The sequence below is a fragment of the Pagrus major genome, chromosome 5 (genome assembly GCF_040436345.1).
Source record: "Pagrus major chromosome 5, Pma_NU_1.0".
Classification (NCBI taxonomy): Eukaryota; Metazoa; Chordata; class Actinopteri; order Spariformes; family Sparidae; genus Pagrus; species Pagrus major.
In genome coordinates, this window is record NC_133219.1 from 18371734 (window position 1) to 18398075 (window position 26342).

General features: G+C 39.6%; 2 protein-coding genes across 3 annotated transcripts in view; both read right to left on the minus strand.

The window, feature by feature from the left end:
• Positions 1-5273, minus strand: part of ypel1 (yippee-like 1) — a 31437-nt gene extending 26164 nt beyond the window's left edge. Inside the window, exon 1 of one of the 2 annotated variants that reach the window (XM_073467015.1) lies at positions 5184-5273. The gene's annotated coding sequence lies outside the window, so the exon portion shown is untranslated. Of the gene's footprint in view, positions 1-2288; positions 2459-5183 lie in introns of those variants that run through there. The other variant, XM_073467014.1, reaches the window with a different exon arrangement.
• Positions 5274-8502: 3229 nt separating this feature from the next.
• Positions 8503-26342, minus strand: part of mapk1 (mitogen-activated protein kinase 1) — a 31059-nt gene continuing 13219 nt past the window's right edge. The window contains exons 2-9 of the mRNA XM_073465566.1: positions 21411-21593; positions 19030-19219; positions 18141-18257; positions 17588-17702; positions 16846-16977; positions 16503-16612; positions 16267-16395; positions 8503-13118 (exon numbers count right to left, since the gene is read on the minus strand). Of these exons, the coding sequence (XP_073321667.1) occupies positions 16279-16395; positions 16503-16612; positions 16846-16977; positions 17588-17702; positions 18141-18257; positions 19030-19219; positions 21411-21593 (964 nt within the window). The 3' untranslated portion in view covers positions 8503-13118; positions 16267-16278. The remainder of the gene's footprint in view (positions 13119-16266; positions 16396-16502; positions 16613-16845; positions 16978-17587; positions 17703-18140; positions 18258-19029; positions 19220-21410; positions 21594-26342) is intronic.

The following is a 26342-nucleotide window of genomic DNA, read 5'->3' on the forward strand; positions in this document are numbered from 1 at the left end:
ATCTCTCTTAGGAGTCATGTATTAGCAGGCTGACGTTAGCATTGTAAGTTGCTTCAGCTAGCTGCTCAGCAGTTAAACCAGTCAGTCAGTGGGTGTAAATATTAAGTAACAACTCATCTCTACATGAGAACTGGTCTGCTTCGAGTACTTCATCACTACTGTGCTTTAACTTCAATGAAGGAGTGAGCACTTTTTCCACCACTGAAGGGAAGTGAATGGCTGTACTGTTCTCATGCATGGCCTGTCAGTCAAACTGTGTAGGCGGGACCATGACGTCTTGTGTCTTTTGTTGTTGATTAAAGTCAGACGGCCTATAGGTGGTGCTGTTTGTCTGCTCGGCCGCAGTGGCTTTCACTTCTAACTGTATATGCACTATGAAAACATGTGAGAAAACACACTTTCAGTGCACCCTGGGATCTTTTATCCCCAGACCAAGACTAACCAGACACTGGTGACAGTCATGACACAAAGATTTACTTGTTTTGCTTATGCAGGGCATTGTTTCTACTGTGTTTATGCGACTGTGTGATTCTCAACAAGGAAAAAGCCATAATTTGTAACCTGTTGCTTCTTTTGGAAGACTATCTGTGATTTATAACAAAGGACATTATCAAAGCCTGAGGGGGTTTAGTTTCTTCTGATTCATAAACTAAGTGTCGAATCAAGGAAAAAACTACCTGCTGTCCCATCATTGTCTAAAAAAAACAGCCCACAGGCTCAACGGTCACTCTAACCAACAACACAGCGCAACAAAGGTGGCACCTTGTTAAAAAGAAAAAACGCTACAATAACCTGCTGTATCCCTGAGAGTGAAAACACAATGACAACGAGCTTCAGCGGCTCCAGAAGTTTCCAGTTGAGCTCAATGTGCTGCAACAGGAAGAGCAGCGCCGAGACAGAAGCCAGCAGCCAGACAAGAAAACAAAGGGGCTTCCGCAACTCAACAGGAAACAGCCGTGACGTGAAGCATGGCTGCTCTGCAAGCAAACACACACACACACACTTCGTCGTCTGGGAAGGTACAGAGGTGAAAACTGGCAGCCCAACCAAGTGGCTGCAGACGAGTCATATTTACATACATGCTGTATAATCTGCACAGGTGCCTGAGGAATAATCCCTGCATGAAAAGGACAAAATCCCCTTTCTGAATTAGCCCAGTTTAACCTCGGCGGCACGTGCACGGGGGGAAAGGTAAACACACACAGACACAAGAGCTTTTTAAGTGTGTCACACTTCAGCATGGTCGCCACCAGTGATTAAATCAGCTTTATGTAGTGCATCCCTATAGAGGAAGGGATGTCACTCTCTCTCTCTCTCTCTCTCTCTCTCAGACAAACAATAGCATGCTGTTTTTTTTGCATTTAGTCCCCCCTCCTCCTCCAATACACACTCACTGACAGCGTGACATGACGCACACACCTTGCTTTTTTCTTCATAAATGCCAAATAAGGACAAGTAAACGTCTGTGGAGCTGTTTGTTTGTTTCTTTTGGTCCCCTGTGAAGCCACGTTGCTGACTTCAGGGTATTTGACAGCACATGGTCTTGTTTGTGTTCAAGTCACTTCAGCATTTCCTGTATTTTTCTCTGAACAATAACAGCAGAAAGAATATCTAAAGACAAGATAAACTGAGTCCTTTAAAATAATTTCCTGGCAGTAGGATTCGTGTCTCCTTTGTTTTAGGCTTCTGCATCACCTGGGAACAGGTCAGGATCTGCTTTGAGACGACGTTTGTTTTGAAGGATAAACAAAAGGAAAACTAGTCTACGTGATAAACAAAGGGAGACTTGAGTCGAGTCGACAGGTAACCCAGCAGGAACAGCTGATAGTCAAACTGAGCAAAGTGAAAACAAAGAGGCAGCACACTGTGCGTCTCTGGTAACCACTAACAGGAAGAAGAGTGTCCAGACAAAAGACTCCACTGAATCCAACCACAAAAAGCGACACACTTACGACACAACATTCGTTTTAACGGGAATTTCTAAACTCTGGATGAGTTAATCTTGACATTACAGTCTTTTGCAGCCTCTCTCCTTCCTCCTGTTCCCCTCTACCTCTTCTTCTAAATGTGTTTATCCCCAACAAAGAAGCACGACGCCAGCTCAAGTGCAACAGTGTCGCTGTGCTGGCTGTTTTTTTTTCTTCTTCTTCTTTTTTTTAATCGTTTGTTTTTCCGAGCCTCATGCAAGTCTGTGAATCCGGCACGACAGCAGATCGGTGTGTTTGCTGCTTTGCTGCCAGTTTGTTGTTTTTTAACGTAAACATTGCCTTGCTGATGAAGGTACTCACCACCTGGATCAGATCTGAGCAAAACGCAGCTTGGTGGAAAACTGCTTGCTGGAGAAAGAGAGAGATGTTTTTTTTTTTTTTTTTAGTTAAATTAATGATTGTCGTCGTCCCAGGCTCTGGTCCATGGGTGATGCTGCCAGATGGGAACTTATTGTTGTGTCCTTTGGGTGCTGACGGATCTCATTTTTCCCAACACGGGCTTTTGTTGTGTCTTTTGTGTGCGTAATGGACTGGCCTGGTTACTTTGGTACGGAAACGTCACCACGTGGGAGGGAGATGGAGCTGGGAATGACAGCCGGGCCGGCCAATAGGTGGCTGCGCTGCCTTCAGGCTCCCGTGGGAAAGATGGAAACCAGGTTGAGAGTAGAATTCAGGTGGAAATAAAATGTTGTATTTCTTTACCCTTTGAGGGTTTTATTTAGAGTTAACTTAACTCTTATTATTATTATTATTATTATTATCATTATTATTATTATTATTATTATTATTATTATTATTATTATTATTATTATTATTACTTTGGACTCAGTACACGCTATAGTTAGCCTCCTATTTATGTATGGCATATATAGGGTTTATTTAGTGCCTTTTACTTTTATCGAAACATTGCATTATATACAGTAGATGATCATGACACAAATGTATCACATTCTTCTTTCTTTCTTACCTATACTCTGCATTTATTCTTGCACTTTCTTTTGCTGCTGTGGCACTTAAGTTTCCCAGCATAGGATCGATGTAGTTCATCTAATCTTACGTTAAAGTTATTCTTATTGCAAATAGCTCCGACTTCAGGATCTATTTGGTTGTTCGGTTCAGAATTTGTTGATATTTATGTCTTTTGCTCAGTTTAAAACACCTGTCCGGTGTTGCTTTTGTATGCTTTCTAGAAATAAATTAGCATCCAAGTTTTTTCTACATATGTATTTCACATTAGGTTGTTCATTTTGGCTGCTGGACCCTAACTTTTTCAACAAAGACATTTTAAGCGGAGGTCAAACACACTTGTTGCCTGTGATGTTCAGTCTGCTGTAGAACAATGACCCAAATGCCTCCCATACAGAGTGTGACGGAGTTGAGAATTATTCATCACAAAGCAACAACTTAAATCATATATTTTAGTTTCGGGAAAACAAAGCTCTGAAAGTTATTGTTTTGTTATTGCGGGAGAGATTATTTCCCATGCGGCGTGAACGCGCCACTGCTGGGAGGAGGGAGCGCGCAGGTACCCGGATGTGTAAATAAATACAAGATGAGAATATGAATCCGACTCCTCTTCTGTCTCGGATGTGGAGAACAATACTTTCGGTTTGTCATGCTGGGTTTTCCACCTGCAGCTCTCCCATGAACTAAAGGCAGAGTCACATTATTGTTTCTGTGCGTTTTTCGACACATTCTCCCTCAAACGACCAGCTGCATTATACATTACTCCTGGATGAGTCAGAAGGTGGGCTGATTAAGTGGCATTATGGGTTAAATCCTTTAAGAAAGAGGATCCTGACATGTTTTATAAGGCTGCCAAACACAACAAAGCAGCCGATCTTTTATCATCCGGACACCACATGGGGATCAGAAACACACAGAAGGCAGGGAAATATCAACACAAGTCATAACAGTAGAAACACTGTAAGAATATTATAGGATGTTTTGTTTTTCTCCTGTAAAGTAGCCACAACAAGCCCCAGAAAACAGATCAACAGCTTCCTCCTTATTTCTTATGTTGTGACCTGTGAGACAAATCTGGAAATTCTTATTTTGTAGTTTAAAAATAAAAACAAAACAGCAGCCTGATCGCCCACCACCACCATCACCTCCACCACCACCACCACCTCCTCCTCCTCCTCCACCACCTCTCCCTGCTGCTGCACTGTTTATGTGTCAGTACTGCATCATCCTGGCATTGAACGGATCCACATCTGAAAACACCATGCCACGAGTGATGACATGAAATATTACAAGAAAACTCAAATTAAACATTAATCTTGCACCTACCACCCAAAAGAACCGCTGCCCTCGTTTTACCCTTGCTGTCCTGACGTCGAGGACGCGCGTCAACAACAATTCATGGTGTGGTTTTAATGTTTTTTACATTTATATATATATATTTAAAAAAACAACAACAGCATGGGCCGAGTTATGTTGCAATGCCCAGAAACCCTTTAGCGATGCATGTAAACACAACACTGCACACCGCAGCTTCCTTCAGAGGTGCAGGCTGCGCGTTATGAAATCCATCCTATCACTGTGTTTTTGTCCCCTGTTCACGTGGCACCATAAGCCCCCCCAAAAAACAAAAAAACTGACCGAGATCTGCGGCCAAAGAGGCGCACAGGCGATGATCAGAGCGGAGATAGCGCGGATCATCAGCTGACAGGAGCTGCACGGCACGGCACGGCTTGTTTTTAAAAATCTATATTTTTTAATGCTCTTGAATGTAACTCGAAGATCAAATTGCAAAAACGCGTCTCATCACAGAAAGGAGACATCGTAACCTTATAATTAATGTAAGCGCGTTATCACAAGGCCTGCAATTACATAAATCCCGTCATTCTAGAGGAACAGGGGTTGGGAATTAATAAAACCACCACATAAATACAACACTTTAAGTTCCTATGCATATATTATAAGATAGTTACTGGATTATTAAAGTGTTTTTCATGCATCGTTCAGTGGCACATCCCTCAGCACTCCTGACAGGAGCCTAATCCTATGATGAATCAAAGCATGGTATAAAAATAGAAAAACTATAAATCCCTCGGTGCAACAGGGAACAAACATAAATCACCATAAAGTGTTGGAAACTCACTACGAAGACGCACACTTTAAAGTCTCTCACAGTGATTGATGGACAAACAACACGCGTGTCCTCCAGCAGGTCACTGGCTCTCCACTCACCCCAAAAACACTTCGCCTTCCCCCCATCGGAAACCAAAACAACCCGGTGATGAGGCTGCTTCTCCGCTGGAGCTGGAGTCTGGATGATAGCAGGGAAAGAAACAACATCAAGACACCTTCACCGTCCCGTAGAGGTAGCATCAGCAGCAGCTTGTCTAGGTCGGGCCATTAAAAAGTCTCCAAAAAACACCATCAAATCTCCTCGGTGGGATCTTCAGACTTTCTGCGTTATAACCCGTGAAATCGGCGGGATGTCTCCGGAGGTCCGGGTCGAGTGGAGTCCCATCCGTGAGGCGGGTCAGAGTGTGTGCATGCTGGAGCAGCTCGCAGCTTTTTGAAGGGGTTTTAACCTCTATACCTTTAGCTCTCCGACATCAGCGGCAGGACAGGACGAGCTGTCCCGTCTGCGGCCTTATTTATACCGAAATCCTAATTAGCTGTGATGCGCAGCGCCTTTTGAATAATGCACACGACCCGGATCTGTCACACGCGACTGTTCTGATACGTTTAGAGTCTCGTTTGAATGGAAACCGTGAGCCGATTTAGGTCTAAAACATAAACAAAAAGTGGAGATTAAAAAAAAAAAAAGCGGTGTTTTATTTCCATGTACCCGTGCTGCCTTCAGGTGCTGCTGGAAATAAGAGAATTAGGAAGTGAGCGCAAGGAAAATCAACTTCATCGATACAAGAGGCTTGTTTTAAAGAGAAACAAGTCGCGGGAATAATAGGCATATGCAGCAACAACCAATTGTCAAAAACAGACAGCTATTCAAAAACGTGAAAGTCGAAAATAAAATGAAAACGTAGCCTGGATGTTTGACAAAATAAAATCCCAACACGAGGCACAACTTACTTGTTTCTGAAGCTTTCGTCCACATCTGGCTCGGTCGTCAGTGAGATGTTTTAGATGTTATCACGTTGTTTTTGTGGGTCATCAACATGTAAGAAGCCCACAGTTTGTTTTCTCAGTTTCTCAGATTTTCAGGGTCGAAAAGTAGGGCCAGCTGTGTATTTTAGGCTTATGGTAAGTTTGGAAAATCTACGTACATTTTGTCACAACGTGATTTACGAGGACTTATTTATTTATTTATTTATTTATTTTCCTAAGGGCAGACATCATGGACGCCGTCAACACTGTTAATAAGTTATTAATCTTTTTTTTTTTTTTTACGTTTTTGTTTTCACTATTCAGCTTGTACTTGTCACGGAGCTTTTACAGCTTACGAAAAGTTAAAACTGTCTGCTGAATCTCGTCAGCTGCTTTTTCTGACCAACAAAACTGAAAGCACATTTCTTCATCTATAAAAAATGTCTTTTAATCTGATCTTTGAAGAGGTACTTTAAGGCAGCAGTAGCCTAGCTACACAGCCGGTTCTACAAATAGCGTCCAATCAGCGAGAAGAGGAATCTCCGCATGACCAATCCGTCGCGACAGGGGGCGGGACTAGAACTCCACAGCCAATCAACATGAGGTCAGACTCCGGACTGCGCGCTCGCGTGGCTCAGGGTTGTTTTTGGCTGTGCGCGCCACCGACATAGACGCGTGCCAAAAGCAGAGATGCCTCATGGCGCGCATGCGTGGCCGCATAGCGAGCACGTGGTCACGAAGAGCGAGTAAACAAACCCCCCCAAAATCAATACAGTTGATTGACTGGAGGTCGCTGTAGTTTTAATATATATATATTTACGTCATGCTCCAACAATGCTTTTTTTTTCAGTTTCATATTTTATAAAACCTTTTTCAACACCTTTACTTAAAATGATCTTAAACCTGATTCTGCCCGTTTCATTTTGATCCACTTTCAATTCATTTAATTAAATTTGTTGTGATTTAAAAAAAACAAACAATTAGGCTTGAATTTGTTGGAAACGTGGATTTACCCTTATTTTTAAACGTAGATGTTTATAATCGCTGCACTTCAAAGTCCACTTATTCTTCAACTTTTTAAAATCCAAGGAAATATAAAGACGTATCATCTTGTTATGGCTGCAAAAGTGAATGATACAAATTTATGAATCAGACTGACCACTGGACAAAGACTGCAGTATGTGTTGTTAGCCAGAACGACAGCGCCCCCTAAAGGACACTGACATAAAGTGGCTACAATGCAGTATGAGTGACATTATTCAATCTGTTGAACATGAGGGCTTCTGTCCCTTTTCCTATATTGACGTGTGCTTCTATTTTTTTTCCCTCTTCTAATTTATTAACCCCTAACATTTAAGGGTAAGTATTTATTCCAAAAAGCTGTAAACAGGAAGTTGCTTCATTAGATGACCGAGTGAAGTTGTCACAGCATGATGAGCAACATGATGCCAGGGACTGCAGAGGGACTAAAAACTGAGCTGGTGGCCTTTTATAACTGAATACATTAACTGATGTATGAAAACACAGAATTTTTACACACTGAGATTGACAAAGAAACACTGTGGATTGATCACATGATTGCCAACACAGTATCTGCACTGATATGGATCCAGCGCACTGAATTGGTGTTTCACTATCAAAATCTCACCCTGAAGAGAAATTCAGTGGATTGACTTGTCTGTATAATCATGTTGTTGACATGTACCTTTGTACAAAACCTGTAAAAATTCAAGCTTCTCCCCGGTGATCACTGGGGATGTGTCACTGGTTGCCTTTTTGAGAAGTATGTTTATATTTAATCAAGTAGGGATTTGTCAAAAATAAAAATGACAGCCAGTAAATGGCTGAAACCTGTGTCACTATAAAAGGTTTGGGAGAATATTTTCTGACCCTAGAAAGAATATATAAACACACTTGTTGGCTTTTTGCTAGATGGTTGAGAAGATCGATACCACTCTGACATCTGTATGGTAAAAATGAGGCTGCATACAATGTGTGAGAGGTACTCAGAATTGATATTAGCGTTTTAACCGTTTCCCCCTGCTTCCGGTCTTTCTGTTAAGCTAAGCTAACATGCTGTAGCTTCATATTTGGCGTACAGACCTGAGGAGTGGTATCAATCTTCTCATCTAACTCTTCACAATGAAGTGAGTTTCCCAAAATGTCAAATTATTCCTGTCAGTGGAGAATATAGCTGCAAAATGAAAAGTGGCAAGCAATGACAGCCACACTTCAAGATTTTTGAGTAATACAACATTTTTATTAAGAATATTCATTCTTCTCATTAAACACATTTAATCGTATACTGTGCTGCTCCAAGAAACTCTTATTTTGCAGTTCTGTATGTAATGACAGACGCTGACAGCATTGAAAGAAGTCGTCTCTAATGCTTCTGAAATCTGTCGTGTTTTCTTGAACTCTGGCTTACAAAGACACTTCACAGAGATGTTAATGAAGGTACAGTGTTTTTAATGAACGTCTATTTAAATGCCATGGCAGATTTGCAAAAAACAAAAAAGAGAAAAGAAAAAACAAACATGAAAAAACAGATTTTTCAAAGTGGCAGTCAGTCTTTAATAATAGCAAGGAAATGCTTTGTTCAAGTCAAATCCTTCACATGACAGCAAAATAAAACTGACCAATCAATTCAAACAATTTCTATGGCAGGTCAAACAGGAACCTTTAAAATACAACCAAGGATCTTATTTTTTTTTTCTCTTTCAGAAATGTTAACTACACAATTAAAGGTTTATACTGATCAAAACATACAGAGTGAAGTAGTTCCACTGGAGACAACTCAAACAAGATTAGTGTCTGATAGAAACATAACATTCATTTTACAATAAAAATATCTGCACAAAAACATCAAAAAAGAAAAAAAAATAGGCTCAAGGAAAAAGGGTAACACAAAAAATATAAATGTTTGCTTTTAATCTTTTCAATACAGTCACAAATCACACAGCTGTGGCAACAAATCTCTTTAAAATTTACATAACTGAAAGATAAGGATACCCACCCGTGATCCCTCCCACCCCCAGACTTGATTGTGTTCATTTTTAAGAGCGTATACTGCGATTACAACGGATTCCCGACTGAACAAAAGCTGCACATCAAATCTTGGATATCAAGACTATCAAAAAAGGCACGAACAGACAGGTTGCACAAAGAACTCAGCAGAAGCTTTTTTTTTATACAACTAATCCCAGTAAGGTTTCCAGTGCCCTTAATGTTCCAACTAAACCCCCCAAAAAAGACTATCTACAGGTAAGTCAAGTCCCAGCAGGCACCTCGGATTACAAGTCCCATCCAACTACTGTAGAAGCAAGTGCATTTAATAGTCGCGTGACAGACGGGTGTGTACAGCGAGTGTGAGGAGCACTGGGACAGACGAGTCTTTACCTCACGTTAAACGTCTGCTCAGGTGAAATTGTGTGCAATCATCAGTCATTTCTGCAATGGAGTTTTGGTCATAAACCTTCGTTTTCAAATGTCAATGAACCAACAAAACCAGTTTTCTGAGAGGGAATTCAGAATATATATATATTTTTTTCCATGAACAAATTTCTATAATTTTTTTCTGGTAACGCTCGTCTTTTCTAGGTCTGTTATCTCCTAATATTTCCCGAAAGTTTCCTGTTTAGAACCGTGTGATTTTGCAGTAATTATAATGAACACAGAAACAACATTTTGGACTTAAATTGGGTTAAATGTGTTGAATTTTCTTGAAAGGACAGCACTATTTGTAGATATAAAATATACATTTCTGCATTAAAATGTCTTTTCGAGTTGTGTACTTACATTATCCAAAACGTTTTGTACAATGTTCAAACCCGAAGAAATCCTAATTTTATATCTAAGGTAACATTAACTCATTATCTCTCAGTTTTGGACAGTTGGTGGGGATGAAAAAAGGCTATTTGAGAGGATCTGGGAACTTTTTTTTTTTTTTTTAGACCAAACGATCAATCATAAAAATAATTAAACAATGATGGAATTAATAGTTTGTTGATGCTCTATTGAACATTGTGTATAAATCCACCAGCAGTAAGTACCAAATAAGTTTCCAGAAAACTTCCTTGGAATGTGAAGAATTTACAGACCCAGAAAATAACTCGATACCACTACACACATTTGTCATCTTATGTTAGCAGGTTAGCTAGCTTACTTAGATGATTAAGGATTAATCTGAAGTCTCGAAGAGCAACTCAACATCTGAAAGTCTTGTTTTTGAAGATCTCCAGTGGTTTAACTTCTAATGTGGCTGCAGTGACGTAGAAGTGTACTCCAGGGTGTGTCCACACACTGTGACATCACTGTTGGGTGCGTTCAGAGGTGCAACAGACTGACTGACTGACTGATTATGGCTTGAGTGCATTTCAGCAGAGCATTAGCGTCCTCCTCTCTTAGCCCCGACTCTTTTACGCTCATTGTCAGTCGAACATTTACTAGCCAGAAGAAAAGAAAAACACAAAGTTAAACTGTGGATCTTTGGCTCTGTCCACTGTGATTTAATTCGACCAGAGCAGTCCTGCCCTAACAGAAATGTTTGTACAACCCAAACTTGGTTTTTGACATGTATGCTAATGTAGAGTTGAGTTTAGCTTCGTTCATCTTCTGACTAAAACACAAAAATCATGAGTTTACAGCTCGCCCAATACTTTTGTCACAGAATACATGCATCGTTGTCGCCACTGGAACGAATGAATAAAATCAGCCAAAGTAGCTCGATAGTTCAGAAATTGTCTTATTGTAGATTGAAAAGCTCTAATTTCTTAATTTAAGTGCCAGCGGAGAAAGATTCTTGAGGAATCCATTCAGGTAGATTTTGTCTTTAATCTACTTTGAGATTCTTTAGTGTCGTAAAGAATACTACTTTGTTTCATTCATTAGGTCATTCACATATTGCCAAATGAGCTTTTCTTTCGAAGTTTCAGTACTGTAACCACCAAAAAAAGGCTAGGTGTACCATGAAACTGAATGCATTTGAGGTCCACTTGTAAACAAACTTAAATGACAGCCATTAGATGCTGCAGTGATACTGAAATTAAGTGAGACGGTTGGTTGATGAAGCTTCAGTGCTTCTGGCTTATTTGTTATTTTCCACATATATATATAATCTTTTAAGTCATAATTCCTTTCGTTTGAGATAAATTCTTAAAATTCAACAGTCTTTAATCAGCAGTTACTGACAAGAAGTGAAAATATGGTACTTTTATACTGCAGTTGTCAGCTGGTACTGACACTGCCAACTGTTATCAATGTGAAAATGTGCAATTTAAAGCAAAAAAATTAAAAAAAAACTTTCCAAAGGATGACGTGTAAAACGTGATCTTTTACATTTGAGTATTATTTCAACTGTTTCACACCTGGATCCCACTTCCCAGGTTCAGGAAACATCATGTATGGTGGTTTTTGTGATATAAATACAGATATATGGTTATTCTCCTTGCAACCACAACAAGATGTCTTAGCATGCAGATGGAGTGCAGCTAAAAAGAGATCGAAATGTGTAGGAAAAAAAAAACGACAAAGAGAGTGCTGAAGCAAAAGAAAGAAACAGGACAAAAAGCACCGTGTGATTGGGAAGTGTGACATACCACAAAAGGTGGAACAGAAAGAGCCTGGGCGCTCTCCCATCGGATCTGCCTGGCTTGTGTGGCACTTAACATAGTCGTCTTTGTATACAGAGCTTATAACAGTCATGCAAAGGGCACAGTATTATTCTAACAAGGCGAAAGAGAGATTGACAGAGACTGAAGAACGGAAAGGAAAACACGAAAACGGTACAAATAGGGAGGCACGACAACACTTCCTCCAGACCAAACAGGTTCTGTGTGATAACTGAATTCTTGTCCTGACGCAGTTAATTTTCCCCAATATGAAAAACATCATTCTGTACATACAGACTTGTATGAAATAAACAGACTTTTCCTTTAGGTTCTCATTTCTAAGGCAGAAATTGATGGTGAAACCTTTCAAAGCACCTGAAATCTGGTGCATTTATACACAACCTGACATCTTACTGAAGCCAATGAGACATGTAAATGGGCATTTTTTTGTTTTCAATGAGAGGGAAGAGGCTCCAACTTCAGCTGATTCACCTTCTATCATCACCCTTCCCATTAAAATATCTTAAGACTCTTTGGGCTATACATATATCTATGTGTGTGTGTGTGTACATTATATATATGTGTATATATATAATGTATATATATATATATACATATATACACATACACACACACATATAGCGAGAGAGAGAGCGTGTGTGTGTGTGTCTCTTAAGGATTAAAATACAAGGTCTCATAGATCCTCATCAACACCAAGTGATGGCTTGTGGCCCACAAAGTCTCTGGCCGATTATGTGATTTCATTGCATAAATCAGTTGATTTAATTCGGGTTCTTCTTTTTTCAACAGAGATAAAGAGAGAAAAAAAGATAAAGATAGAGATCAAGGTTTCCCTTGTAACAGTGCGACAAAGGTTAGAAAATTCAAAAGACCTTCTTAATGATGGATGATTCTTATAAGTAATCTACCGTTGTCTGTGCAATGTAGGCAGAGTTATAACCACGACAGCTGCACCAAAACACAACAGCTAGTCTATCACTGTCATTCAACTTGACATAAAAGGTCTTGAAAAGGAATAGCCAGAACCAAACGCCTTTTGAGACACACAAAAAATTTGTTTATCTTGGCTTAAAACACAAAATCACCCCCAAACTGTAAGCTGTGACGTGACCCCCTGACCCTCCTTCCCTCACCTCAGAGAGAGAGAGAGAGAGAGAGAGAGCGAGAGAGAGAGAGAGAGATGGGAAAAGGAAGTGAAACAGAGGATGATTAATTGATTGATTGATTGATTGATTGATTGATTGATTGATTGATTGATTCCTGATGCCATTCCTGAGCAAAGTGGACTTGACGAGTGAGACCCAAGGAATCCAGGTGATGTGGACAACGGGAGAGGAAAATAAAAACCAAATAAAAAAAAAACAAAAAAAACCATCACAGCAACAGTGTGGAGGCGGGTAGGAGCAGTGGCAACGCAGAAGCCAGTTCACAGAGTCATCTGGGGGGAGAAGAAACAGTGACCGTGTGATGAGCTATCACACATTTGTTTTCCTCTTTACATAATAAGCTGAAATATAAATATCATCTGTATCACTCTGACACCTATAATTACTATAACAGCTACAGTGACTTCACCTATAGCAGATAGGTTTGCCAATAGTCAGCTGGATTTTTGATCCAGCTCCAGGTTATTAATAAAAAACAAAGAAAAAAGGACCAACATGACAAATATTCTGTTAACAGTAGGATGTTCTGCTGTTCGTTGCTTATTGTCAAAATTTTCTAACCCTGTCACATTAAAAAGCTTTTTGTTGACTGAATATTAAAGAGTGACTCCAGTATTTTCAAACTGGACCTTATTTTTCTCATGTTTATGTGTCTAGGTGACCGATGGGGGGGAAAACATTTTTTTATACTGTTGATGAAGGTTCTCAGAATTACCATGACCTGGGTGACTAAGTGCTGTATCGTTCAGTTCAGTATTAACTTACTGGAGGGGAAATTGCAGGCTTTCTAACAAGGAGGGGAGTTCAGAAATTGTCTTACTCCTAAAAATTCCAGTTGCCTATGATACAGCACTTTTAAACTGGTCCACTACTGAGTGAAGCGAATGGGCATGCAATGAAACCCCCCGGGGCAATTGCGCACTGTCAGAGTACGTCCAGTAAAAGGGCTTGTTTTTGCCACTGACCGGCTCAAATTGTTATTTGACAACATTATGAAAAGTATCCCTACAGAGACAGACCCTTTAGTTCCAGGGTAAAATCCTTTTTGGTTGCCAAAGCCACCACACTCCATTTGCAGAAACAGTCATTTTAGCCTTGTAAAACACATCTCATTCAAACCCCACAGAAACAAAATAAGACTTATCAACACCTTCTTGGTTTGTCTTTCAACTGTTCCAACAATCAGCAACTCTGGATTGAGCGAAACGAACCCTTTGATCACCCAATTACATGTGGGACATCGGGAGAGGGACTAGCTGGAGGGTGGAGACATCAGCAAATCAGCAATGGAAAAGAGTGTGTCATGCCACAATATTTTCAATTCTAGCGTGGTAAATTGAGGGTTAATTTAAACCAAACCAGCGTTAATGGTTGTTGGAACAATGGAAAGATCAACCAAGACAGTTTTGGTGAGTTTTATTTTGTTGGGTTTGAATGAAGTGTTTTTTAAGGTAAAAAAAAAAGAAAAAGATTTTTTCTTTGAATGGAGTCTGTTTGATTTTACAAGAGCTTTTCTGGTTAAACAAAAAAGATTTTACCCCTGAACAAAAAGGTCCATCACTGTAGGAATCTTTTCCAAAAACAAGCAATTTAAATGGGAAAACTTGAACTCCAATTGCCCTAAATGATTACATTTCAGGGCTGCAGCAAAACACTCAATAAATGTAGCTGACGTCAGGCCACTGAACAGAACATTTGACAACACTCCTGCCTGTGCTCTGGTGCCTGTCAAACAAAGTGAACCTTAATGAGAGTTCATCATGTACCATATCGTTAAATTCACTGTTCTGGTTATTATCTCGAACTGCTGGTACACATAAACATGTTTGTCAGATCCAGTTGCCTCTAACACACAAGCCAATGTATGGTAATATCACTGTCAGATTTGTAAAGGCTGGTGTAGGGATGACGTCTTTTTGTAGACTAACTCAGAAGTTAGCATCACCCTGATTCCCTCGACAAAAGGCCTATGGGATTTTTGAATTGGATTTTGGATTATCGCGGAAAATAAGATCTGTGGCAAGCACAAGCTTATGATACTTAAATGTTTTGTTAAGCGAGGTAATCTTCACAGATGAATAACAACGTTTGTGATTTTTAGTGAAAAGCTAATGTTGACTATAAACAGACTACACTGCGGTTGCATGACTAAAAACGTCACCATCACTAAGCATTTTCTACACAATTACTATACACATTTTGTATAGTAGGTGCTGAAAGTAACACATTTTAACTGTTGCTGCTGCAGAGAGCAGCGATGTGCTTTTAGCTGCTCTAATTTAGGAGATGTCACACTCTGTTCCTTTTCAGTATACTCATGTTACACATCAAAATGCTGCAGAGAGGAAACACAATAATTACATGTGCTGACACAAAGTGGATGATAGGCTATAAAATGTAGCCCTGATAATTATTATCACAGCAAGAGGCCTGTGAGGGAGCAGCTGGTGGTTAGCAGAGATCAGGGGGGAAAAGACAGCACATCTGAGGAATGCCATTAGTGTGGGAAATGATCATGTTATCTCCTCTTGCACGATTATATTTTAGTTAGAATAGATGCCAGCTTTTGGTGCAATGGACACCTTTTGATTGGCACCAAATAAAGAAAATGAAATTCAATCTGCAACACTTAACATTCAACAGTTAATTTAAGATAAGATGAGATCAATAAAGGTTACATGTTATCTTAAGTGAACCGATCCTGAATTAAAATAGGACATTTTGGAGTAATTATCATATCAAGGATGTTTTAAGTGCCATCTGCTTTTTAAATCAACATTTCAGTAATTTTATTACTTTAAAAATGTCTTATTTGTTAAAAAGGAACATTATTTAAGGTTACGTCAATGTTTGGATGGTTATGCATAAAGTTAGATACCAGTCCTGCCTCCAGAGACCTAGATACATCTTATGTCTGAACATCAAGGACAAATGAAGGACCATTTAAGATTTTGCTTTGGATGCAAACTGAGAGCAATATAGCAAAATTATGCTTGGTGAAGTGCCAGTTCAGATAGAAGGCTTTTAACGTGGTTTTATCCTGGTGAAGAACCTCTACTGCACACTCTACAAAAGCAAAATTTAAATCTATATTATAGCGTACTCTGTGAGGTTTTTACTTCAACTCTTGAGCAGTGAGCCGTTAAATTTAGAACGAATGAATCAGTACCACTCACTCGCAGTTTTATTGCTTAAAGTAGTTTTCATGATGGACACTCAACTGTACCGCATTTTCAAAACAGCGGAGGCGGGAACATCTGACTGCGATGAGGATCACCCTGAACTTTTTCACCATGAAAAGTTGGTTGTTTCAAGACTTCAATGCAGCTGTTGGTGATATTGTTCTGTACCTGTACTTCTAAACACTGTCTCTCTCTGTGTTTAAGTTGCTGTTCTTTTGAAGTTCTACGCTGGACTTACCTATGTGAGATGTTAGGACCTAAAGGCACGCTGGAAACGTGCAGTTTCATCAAAGATGAGCTCCTTCAGTGTCTCTTTGGGTAGGTCATCCAACTCCATGTCAAACTTGAATGGGGCCTCAGCAACAGGCTACATGACAAAGCAGAGAGGACATGTTGATGTAACAAAGCAGCTAATTCTAGTGCACCAGCCTGTTCACTAGCCTGACACAGAACAGCCTACGAAGACTGTCTAACCTCATCTGTGGGGTCGTAATATTGCTCCAGGTAGGGGTGCGCCAGGGCCTCCTCCACCTCGATCCTCTTGTGAGGGTTAAAGGTCAACATCTTGTCCAACAGGTCCAGAGCTGCAGCACAAGGATGAGAGCATTTAACAGGGCAAAGAAGGCGTTAATTAAGGATTGTAAAACAACAGTGAGCTTGCCTGTCCACTAGATGGCACCATCACACCCTACATGCTGTTTGGATTATTTATAGGTAGAAAACTATGAGACTCAGTTTTGGGTTTTACACATTTTATAAGATATTACTGATTCAGGAAAATTGAGAGCTGTCTTTCACTAATTGTACATATTCTAACCTTTGGGATCAGCGTTGGGGAAGAGGCGGTTCCACGGCACTTTGCAGCGCAAAGGCAGCGACAAAAGATAGTTCCTGGCCTTGACGTTGATGATGCAATTGAGATCCTCCTGAGAGGGAGAACCAAGGATCCCTGAGGAAAAGATTATAAAGATTATAACTCTCTGATTCTATATATGACTGTTAGCGAGTGCACAACTCTAAATGAAATGCACCATCTACTAATTCACACAGCCCCTGCTTCAAGTTTTCAGTTATGTGGGGGAGTTTTCTTGAGAAAAAATAACAATAGTGTGAACGAACAACAATATGACAGAAGGGAGAGGTAACATGTGGTCTAGCAACAAGATGCAAAAAGTCTGATCTGATAAATGCATATTGACAGCTACAGTAACTATGGACCTTGCCCCAGGAAGCTGTTGCTACTGACACAGCTAGCTGTTAGCCATTCACACCTGGGCTCACCTAGCCCTAGCAACCCACATGTAGGCCGGTTAAGTCAACGACCCACAAGTGGCCCTAACGACAGTTAGTTGGAACTGAAGAAGCCTTTTGGATGAGAGGTGAAACGTCTTCAAGAAACTGAAACACGTCCAGTTACCTACGACACAGCACTTAGAATAACCATGAACTGGATGACTATGAACCTTCATCACTTATTTTTACATGAAAACGCTGACCACTTGCTGAGATCAGTAATTGGTTTAACCACAATATTTCAGCAACAAGAAAGGCAATTATACCCAATATGTGGTTAAGCTGATCCAAGTAGTGCTTCCCTGGAAAAATTGGTCTGTTGGACAACATCTCAGCCAGGATGCAACCCACTGACCAGATGTCTATGGACTTGGTATAGCCCTGAGAATGAGGGGCACAAAGACACAGTCACAAATACAGTACATCTCAAGTCAATGTGATATCATTTGGTGGACCATTTTCTGCAAGGCATTAACTTACATTTACTAACATTTGGTAGAGCAGACAAATAATTCTTTACAATGTTAATGCAACATTCTCCAAACTGTTTAACTATTATTAAAAAAAAGATTATCAAAAAGCAAAAAAATAAACTTTAAACTAGAATTAAAGAGAAAGCTCGTATAAACTGAAATTAAATTCAAGACAGCTAATATAAGGTCAAAAATACAAAAAGAAAGAAAGATAGTCAACATTAAGCATTCTCAAAACAAAAGAATAGTTCTGGGAAAGAAAAAAAAAAGCCCAAACATGTTTCACTCATCCTTTTATCCCTGACTGCAATCATATCAATGCTTCACAGCAGGTGAGGAAGCTCACCTTGGAGTTGAGCATGATCTCAGGTGCTCGGTACCAACGAGTGGCTACATACTCTGTTAGGAAACCGGTGTGATCGTGGTCAGGATCAGCCACACGAGCCAAACCAAAATCACAGATCTGCAGAAAAAGGAATGACCAGACAATGAAAGACTGCAGAATCAGAGGATACGGGACTAAAATAAGCTTGATGTCATTTCATTGACAAATTAAAACCCATTAAAAGGTTGGACACTAGAATTGCAGCCTTGCAGTTTTCTGCCTACGCACGCGAGTCAAGTTGCTATTCCTAAGCAATAGCGTTAAATAATGGAACATTTTTGCAGAATGTTATGATGTCACAATGAAGCTGACTTTTGACCTTTTAGATATAAAAAGGTCATAACTTAATCATTATATCCTATTAGACCTTTGGGTCAAATTTATCATAAATATCATATGAATTGTTGCATAATGGCCAAAAATGTGTTTTGTGAGGTCAGTGACTTTTGAGCTCCAAAATGGAATCAGTTCATCCTTGGGTCCAAGTCGATATTCGTGCAAAATTTGAAGAAATTCCCCTCAAAGCCTTCTTGAGATAACATGTTCGCAAGAATGGGATGAACAGATGGATGGATGGACAACTTGAAAAGATAACGGCTATCGCTGTAGAGGCATAGAGATGTTCAGACTACTCAGACCAAACAGTATGACAGTGTTTCCACCAGCTTTACCTTCACGGGACACTAAAATTAAGCCTAAAAGCAAAACAAAATAGAAGAGGCCATACTGATGAAAATTTAACTTTGTGAGGTAAAGACCTGATGCTGGTAACTTATAGCATGAAAATAATGACCCAAAATAAAATATGAAACAAAATGTTATTGTGTTAAAGTTCTCTTAAAGACACTACCTTGAGATCACAGGTGGTGTTGAGCAGGAGGTTGGAAGGCTTCAGGTCGCGATGCAGGACATTGGCAGAGTGGATGTATTTGAGCCCTCGTAGGATCTGGTAGAGGAAGTAGCAGATGTGGTCGTTGCTCAGGTGTTGAGTCTTCAGGAGCTTGTACAGGTCTGTCTCCATGAGATCCTGCACAATATATCTGCACAGTGCCATGTTAAAGAAACTTCTACTGTAATATCATTATGTTTTAATGCTCATAATATAAACGCAATCTTTAACATACATATATTTGTCCTGTCCATGAGTCATTGCTCTCCGCAAAACAAGGAGAGGCCACAACAATAGGTATATTACATGCTGTCTGATTTCCATTTGGCTCACTTCATTGCAAACAACATGTCTGGCCTCTCTTATCCCACCAAATATTCGCAGCAGATGTTTGTGAACAACACTTGCTGTTTTAACTACCAATATCCCCAGACTCCCTTAACAAATTGTGCAATTTCGAGAGTTGGTGCATTAGGAGAAACTTAAAGAACTAGCAAAACGACTTTGGCAAATTCAAAATCATTTGCGCCTACTTGTAAATTTGGCATTAAATACTATGTATTAAGAGGTTTCTTTCCTTGTAAAAACCGTCCGTTTGTCACGGCATTACTGTACCAGCCTGTCAGTTTCAATATCTAACGTGCATCTGACAAATGCAGTAAACCATAACCATATAGACTAGTTCTTTGTCACTGTCTATAACAAATGCATAACTATTTGGGCAAATGAAGAGATTCCTTTCTTTGTGGAAAAACATTGAGTCCATTTGTCCCATATATGTACATGTTTATTTGCATATCAATCAAGGGAGTGAAATCTGATCACAAGTGGTTAGTCGAAGGCATGTGGAGGCATATTCAATAGCCAGGTGTGAACTGACAGACTTTGAGCTGTGATCAGATCATTCAGGACGGATGTTAATACCAGGTGTGAAAAGGGCCTATAACTCTCTAACCTACCGGATTTAAGTCATACCAGTTTGTGTGACTTTTTCTTTCCTTCATTCAAGCCTCTGCAGCCTACCCCTTAAGTACAACAAAGTCATAATCCATTATTTCCCATTTATCTTTACTACCCAGCACTAGTTTCCAAACTATATTCAGGTTTTACAGGCACAGTCAAATTGGATTTTGTTGGCATTGCAAAGAAAACAAAAAACCTTGCCTCATTTAGCTGAGACAATTATCTTTTGGTGTTAAAGCAGGATTGCAAAACGATAGTCAGACTGCTGACATGACTAGTATTTTTGGGAAACCTTACAATGCTGTTAAATCCCTGAGGTGTCAGGGTGGTTACATGTGAAATAAAGCTATTTTCTGCATAGGACAGATATTTTATCTGGAAGAGTTTATTGTTTGGGTGAATGCTCATGTTAAGTGGAAAGCAGGAAACACTGAGCTGATTAGCCGTGGCCTTAAGTCAGTCACAGCCAGAGTGTGTTAAACGACACACATTGCATTATTAAACTGACAGTAACTATGGACTCGACCAGTTTGCTACTGTTGCTGCTGGGCTACAATGAAGAGCCACTCTGCCAAATATATGGTGACAGGTGGCTATTATGTAATATAATATAACTGAAACCCCCCTCTTCAACAACAAATGCTGGAGTGTAAGACCAGCTTCACTGTTAACACAAAGAAGTCATTTTAAATGTAATAAACCACAAAGGCATGAAAAAGATTATTATTACAATTGAAGCCCGACCTGAAGCCCGTTAATTAAACTGAAGGCACATAAAATGCATTAGAACCAAGTGTAAACCCACACTGTCATCACCCACTGGTATGTGGGCCACTGTTGTCAGGCCCAGAGTTTTGCATTACGGCCGTCGCCATTGTGTTTTTTTTGGAGCCCACAGTGACCATATTTGGATGAGAGGGTGGACCTAGAGAGGATTTCCTGATTGGATCTAACTGAGAACCCGAGGACACAACATGGTAGTGACTTGTCAATCACATAGTAGCAACATTGTGAAGCATACCCTGCTTTTTTTTACTCTAAATGGGACCATAGTTTGCAAAATGAACACCATGCTATACTGAAGAATACTTGAAACCAGGGATTGAGAGTATAAACTCATTAGGAAACGGTTTACTGCGGTTATAAATCAAGTGAGAACTAGGGTTTATGTTTCATAAGCTTACATACAATCTGACTTCTTTTTGAAACCAGTGGCGTCACCCCCCGCTGGCCATTAGAAAGAATGTAGGTTTAAGAGACCTACGTAGGCTTCACTTTTCAAACCTGGAAGCTCTGGCAACTACTTACACATTTTATGATTAGAGCATATCTTGACATTTCAGACATCAACAAATCATGAGAATTGTGTGAAAAGATACACGTCCTTCATCTGGTCAATGGTTGGTGTGCGGATGATGTCGTTTATTCCGATGATGTTCTCATGTTTGAAGCGCAGAAGGATTTTGATCTCTCTCAGGGTGCGTTGGCAGTATGTCTGGTGCTCAAAGGGGCTGATCTTCTTAATGGCCACACGTATCTTGTTGTCCCGGTCATAGGCAGAGCTGGATTATGAAAAAAAAAAAATCATATTAAAGCAAACTATTAGACACTTATATCGAAGGAGCAAAATACTTCTTCTTTTTTTTTTTTTTTACTTTTGTTCATTTGTATGTTTGTTGAGAAAATGAGTAAAGCCATAAAAAGAACATTTTAAAATACCTTTGATCTAGAGAGTGATACTTTAGTTCCTGTTTTGTATATTTTGGGTTGGGATGGTACTTATATATCTCCAACAGGTGCTAATAACACCACTTTCCATACGCTTTGGTTATCACACCAAGCTGTATCGTGAACAAACATGCTTGCTGCTAAAAGCCTGTGATGCAGTTGCGGCACAAATCCATAACAAAACTAAACAACAGTTACTAAGCTTGATAATATTTTGGAGGTTTGTTTGTATGCAAAAATTGCAGTGAGCTCCTGCCACTTGCAGCTCCACAGCTACAGCAGTTCAGTGTGGCTGATTCTTCTTTCACCGTTACCAGTTGAAATATTTTAAAATGATCCACTGCCATGAAATAATAAGAAAAACTTATATCTTGCAGACTGAGTCTTTTTGAATAGTAGCTGTCAAGTGCTGACCTTGGTGTCAAATGCTGCTTCCTTCCTGTGGTTTTCCAGTGGAAAGTTTTTAATGTGAAGTAGTAACTGCAGGAAATGTTTGGTTGCATTAGCAGTATCTTAACATGGAAAATATTAATCTGATACAGTGTGGAGCAGAAAACAGTGAGGCTGCTGCAGTAGCTGTTAGATACAAGTAAGGAATGTAGGAGTGGAACAAAGCTCCCAACCACAGACAATGTTGCTCTACACAAGAGCTACTTCAATGCGGATACCTGACCGACAACAGCCATCAGTTTAGTACGATGACCAGCAGCCCAGGTGACATCAGAGATGATCCCTGATTGGTCCAGCTGCCATGCCTTGCAGGTCAGCCAATGGCCATTTTACATTTAAGACACATGGGATATGCTGGTATTATTTGGTTTTTAGAAGCATTCTTTGGACATGTAAACAGCGCATTCAGAATATGTGTCCGTATTGGGGTTTGTCTGTTCATGGTCAGCTCTGTACATTGCCAACCAAACAGTTTGCAAGGCTAGGGTCATGATGCATGCACAAAAGAAAAGCCAAAGGATAAATACACAGAGTTTAAACCACACATTTTCACAACAAGTATTAACATGTTAATTATGTCTACAATCTTTTGAGAGCATTGGATTTTTGTGCTTAATTGTTTTCCTTTGTACCAATGTGCTGAAAAAGCCGTTTTCTAGCAGTTGTCATGTTTAAGTGTGTGTTTGATGTTAGGACAGGACAATAACTCAATGGTATTGAATTTCAATTTTGATGATTAAGATATTGTACTACAAAATTCTGTTTATCAAATTAAGCAAAATGCAATAAAAAATAAAAAACGGAGTCACTGTCTCATGTGTAAAAATGTCAGACTGATTGTCTGTGTGTGCCCACACCCAGCCGACTAATTGTTCTATTCCATTCTGAAATCTTGGCCTGGCCTGTGATACACCTCCTCCACACTATTCCAGGTACAGACATGTCCTCTGTTGAATTACTGACTCTTTTCACTGGCTTAATGTTTAGACTTCATTTCTTCATGCTCAGTCATCCTGAGGTATTTTAACCTGCATTTTACACACCAACTTCATCTCCAAAAAGCAGTCATCTGAATATTTTTAATTCCAATAAAAAGGGAATAAAAAAAAGTCCAAATGTTGGTATTGCCTTCAAGTGACGTTACTAATACATTCATATAATTTTTTACTTATTTTACATGACATTATTGGATTCCTAATCAGGAAAGCACATTTAGGTTTTAATGTAATAGAAATTCAGTCAACCTATTTTGAAGGCTGTCACAAACAATACAATTTATAGTCAGGCTGGGTGCACAAACTGGCCAGACATCTTCAGTGCACAGGAGCTGACACATCAAAACCAAGTCCAGCTCAACACCTACTGCCAAGAAATGCAAATTACTGCTGTCGGTTTCTGAAATTTTCTTGATTTCTCAGTTATTTTGTTTAAACATGTTGCAACTTGCTGCCATTTGGTGCCATCACAAACCTGATATTGCCCAATAAAGCTGTACTTCATATAAAAAAAACTGAGAAAATTTGCAATATTATGGTTTTACATAAGTCCTTAAGCCCCATCATTTACATCTAGCCAACAGCGAGGATATTTCTGCACATTACAAACAACAGAATTGACTGAAAAACACCCACATGGTATGACAAAATAAGAAAATGAGTTGCTATAGTGATGGGGGTGTAGGGACTGAAATGTAAACACAAGTGTGCCTGCCTTCTGCAAGGGAAATATGAGTGACCTTCCTTTCCACTTGTGTGAGAGGAATGCGTGTGTGTGTGTGGGAGGAAACAGTTTGCCATGTAACTGTTCTACAGCAGAAGAGACCCTTATGTAGAGAGAAGCTACAAGACTTATTCATCAAAGCCAACGTCTGATCCAGGGCAGAGCCATTCTGGCACGAATATATCTTCAGATTGTTTTTAGAACAGTCAATGGTACAACCCCCACCAATTTTTTCTAATGCAGAATGTAAACTCTCAAGCAGACCGTCTTCACAATGCTTTGCCATCTCCAGCTGTATGAAAATAAATGCAATTGTTTCTCTATTCTTTTAGGGTTATCCTTTTAAATTTCATAACTAGTTCTGAAACAATTAGACATTCATTAATCAAGAAAAATTCATAAATTGGCTAATTGTTCAGCCATTTATCAAGCAAAAATGCCAAATGGTTCCAGTTCCTAGAATGTGAAGCTTGTCTTCTTTTTCCATTTTATATCTCTAGAAATATTTTAGCGTTGGACTGTTGGTCTGACAAAACAGAACATGAGACGATGTCTTGGTTTGAGGTTTCTTGTACTTGGAGAAATTAAATTTGTTTTCTTACAATCTGTAAGAAGAAGACCAAAGTATCATTTGAGAAAATAATTGACAGATTTATTGATAATACAAACAATTGTTAGTTGCAGCCCTAGCTTAGTTATTTAGTGATGGTTTGCCGCTTTTTCTCCTTTTATAATCACAGTTGTTGGAAGAAAAGATGCAACCTGAAGATGTAGCCCTGTGCTTGGGAGAAATTCTGACTTTTTATTTTTATACAACAAAGATCCACGGCTGTCAAAAGATCATAGGGATCATTTAACAGTTTCTGAAATAACTGAAGATCCTCATAAAAATAATTGACAGATTAATGGACAATGATTTCATCACGATAGGGCTCCAGGCCCTATTCAAAACCATTTTTTTTAAAAGTGCTTTAAAATGCACTAAACTTGTTACCTCCCATCTTAATTAAATATACAGTATATGCCACTTTATGATATCAGTTGCATGGGACATTACAAAAAGGATATCAGCAGCTGTGTTTAGCCCAGAGAGAAGTGGGGACAATCTTAGTTGACACTACAGTTCACCATGTTTACTGAGGCAAGCCCATCGGTTCCTTGTAGGTTTGCCCGGAAGTGTAACAGAAGGAACTTTTTGAGGAAGTACAAAGTACACCGACTTAACTGTGTAGTATGAATATGCTTTACTCGGTGTACTGCGAGAGTCTTGGGCTACTCTCCCTTACCACTGAAGAGTGGACTTAAACTCTGAGAATGGCGCTCTCAGGCAATCAGCTATTTTTGATGGTTTTGATTGTTACTGAGGTGAATTAGCTATGCCTGGCAGAGAGACCACACCTGGCTCAATGCTCACAGCCAGCTGATGGTGTCACCTGTCTAAACAGCTGACTAAAATTCCTCACTGTACAAACATTGGCAAAGCACTCCTTGTGTTTTGCACAGTAGCTCAATCTGATGGGAGGCAGCATGCAAACTGTTGCCAATTTTTAAGCAAAAATGCCCAAATTCACTGGCTCAAGTTTCACAAAGATAAATACTTCCTGGTTTTCTTAAGCCATTTCCCATTCGAACTCCAGACAATGCCTGGAGACTCAGGTCTGGACATTTTCACGAGTTGACCTCTATATATGTCGCACACAACAGCAGATTGTCCATGTCAGATGCCTTCTCGCCTACTGGAAATACTGTTTGGTTTAGGCAAGGGGTGGAGCTTGGTTAGTGACTGCAACAGGAGAAGAAATGACTCATCTCCAAATTATGGCTGTTTATACATTGATATCAATGCTACATGCATTTAGAGGTATCCGCAAAAAAAAGAGCGGTAAACAATATACAGCCAAGCAGAAATGTGTATGATGCAGCTACAACCGTGCAACATCATCAACGTCACAACAAGCTCACTCTCTCGCTGTAAATCCTCCAGACAATTACCTACTTTACACGTGCTCAATCCGACATCACAGACTTTGTGACAGACAGAGACGCTTGTTTGTGTTTGAGGTGAATCATGGTGTACTGGTCTACTGTGTCACAGTGAGATGAGAATGAGGGGTACAGGCATCATTAGGAAAATGTAGCCCAGTGACGATAAATTTCACACCCATTTCACATTTCATTTATGAAATATACCGTATGTAACGTGGACAAAGTCTCTCTGTCCATGCTATGCAACTAATAATAAATAAGCATGAAAATTAACTCCCCGTCAACACAGACTTTGATTGGTCTCAAACTACAGTGGACTTGCTTGATATTATTCTACTCATGCTATTGTTTTAGTTTCCGTTTTAAATTTTTTTATTTAATGTGTCTGTGCCTTACTTAATAAAGATGCACTTGTGACAATAACAGCT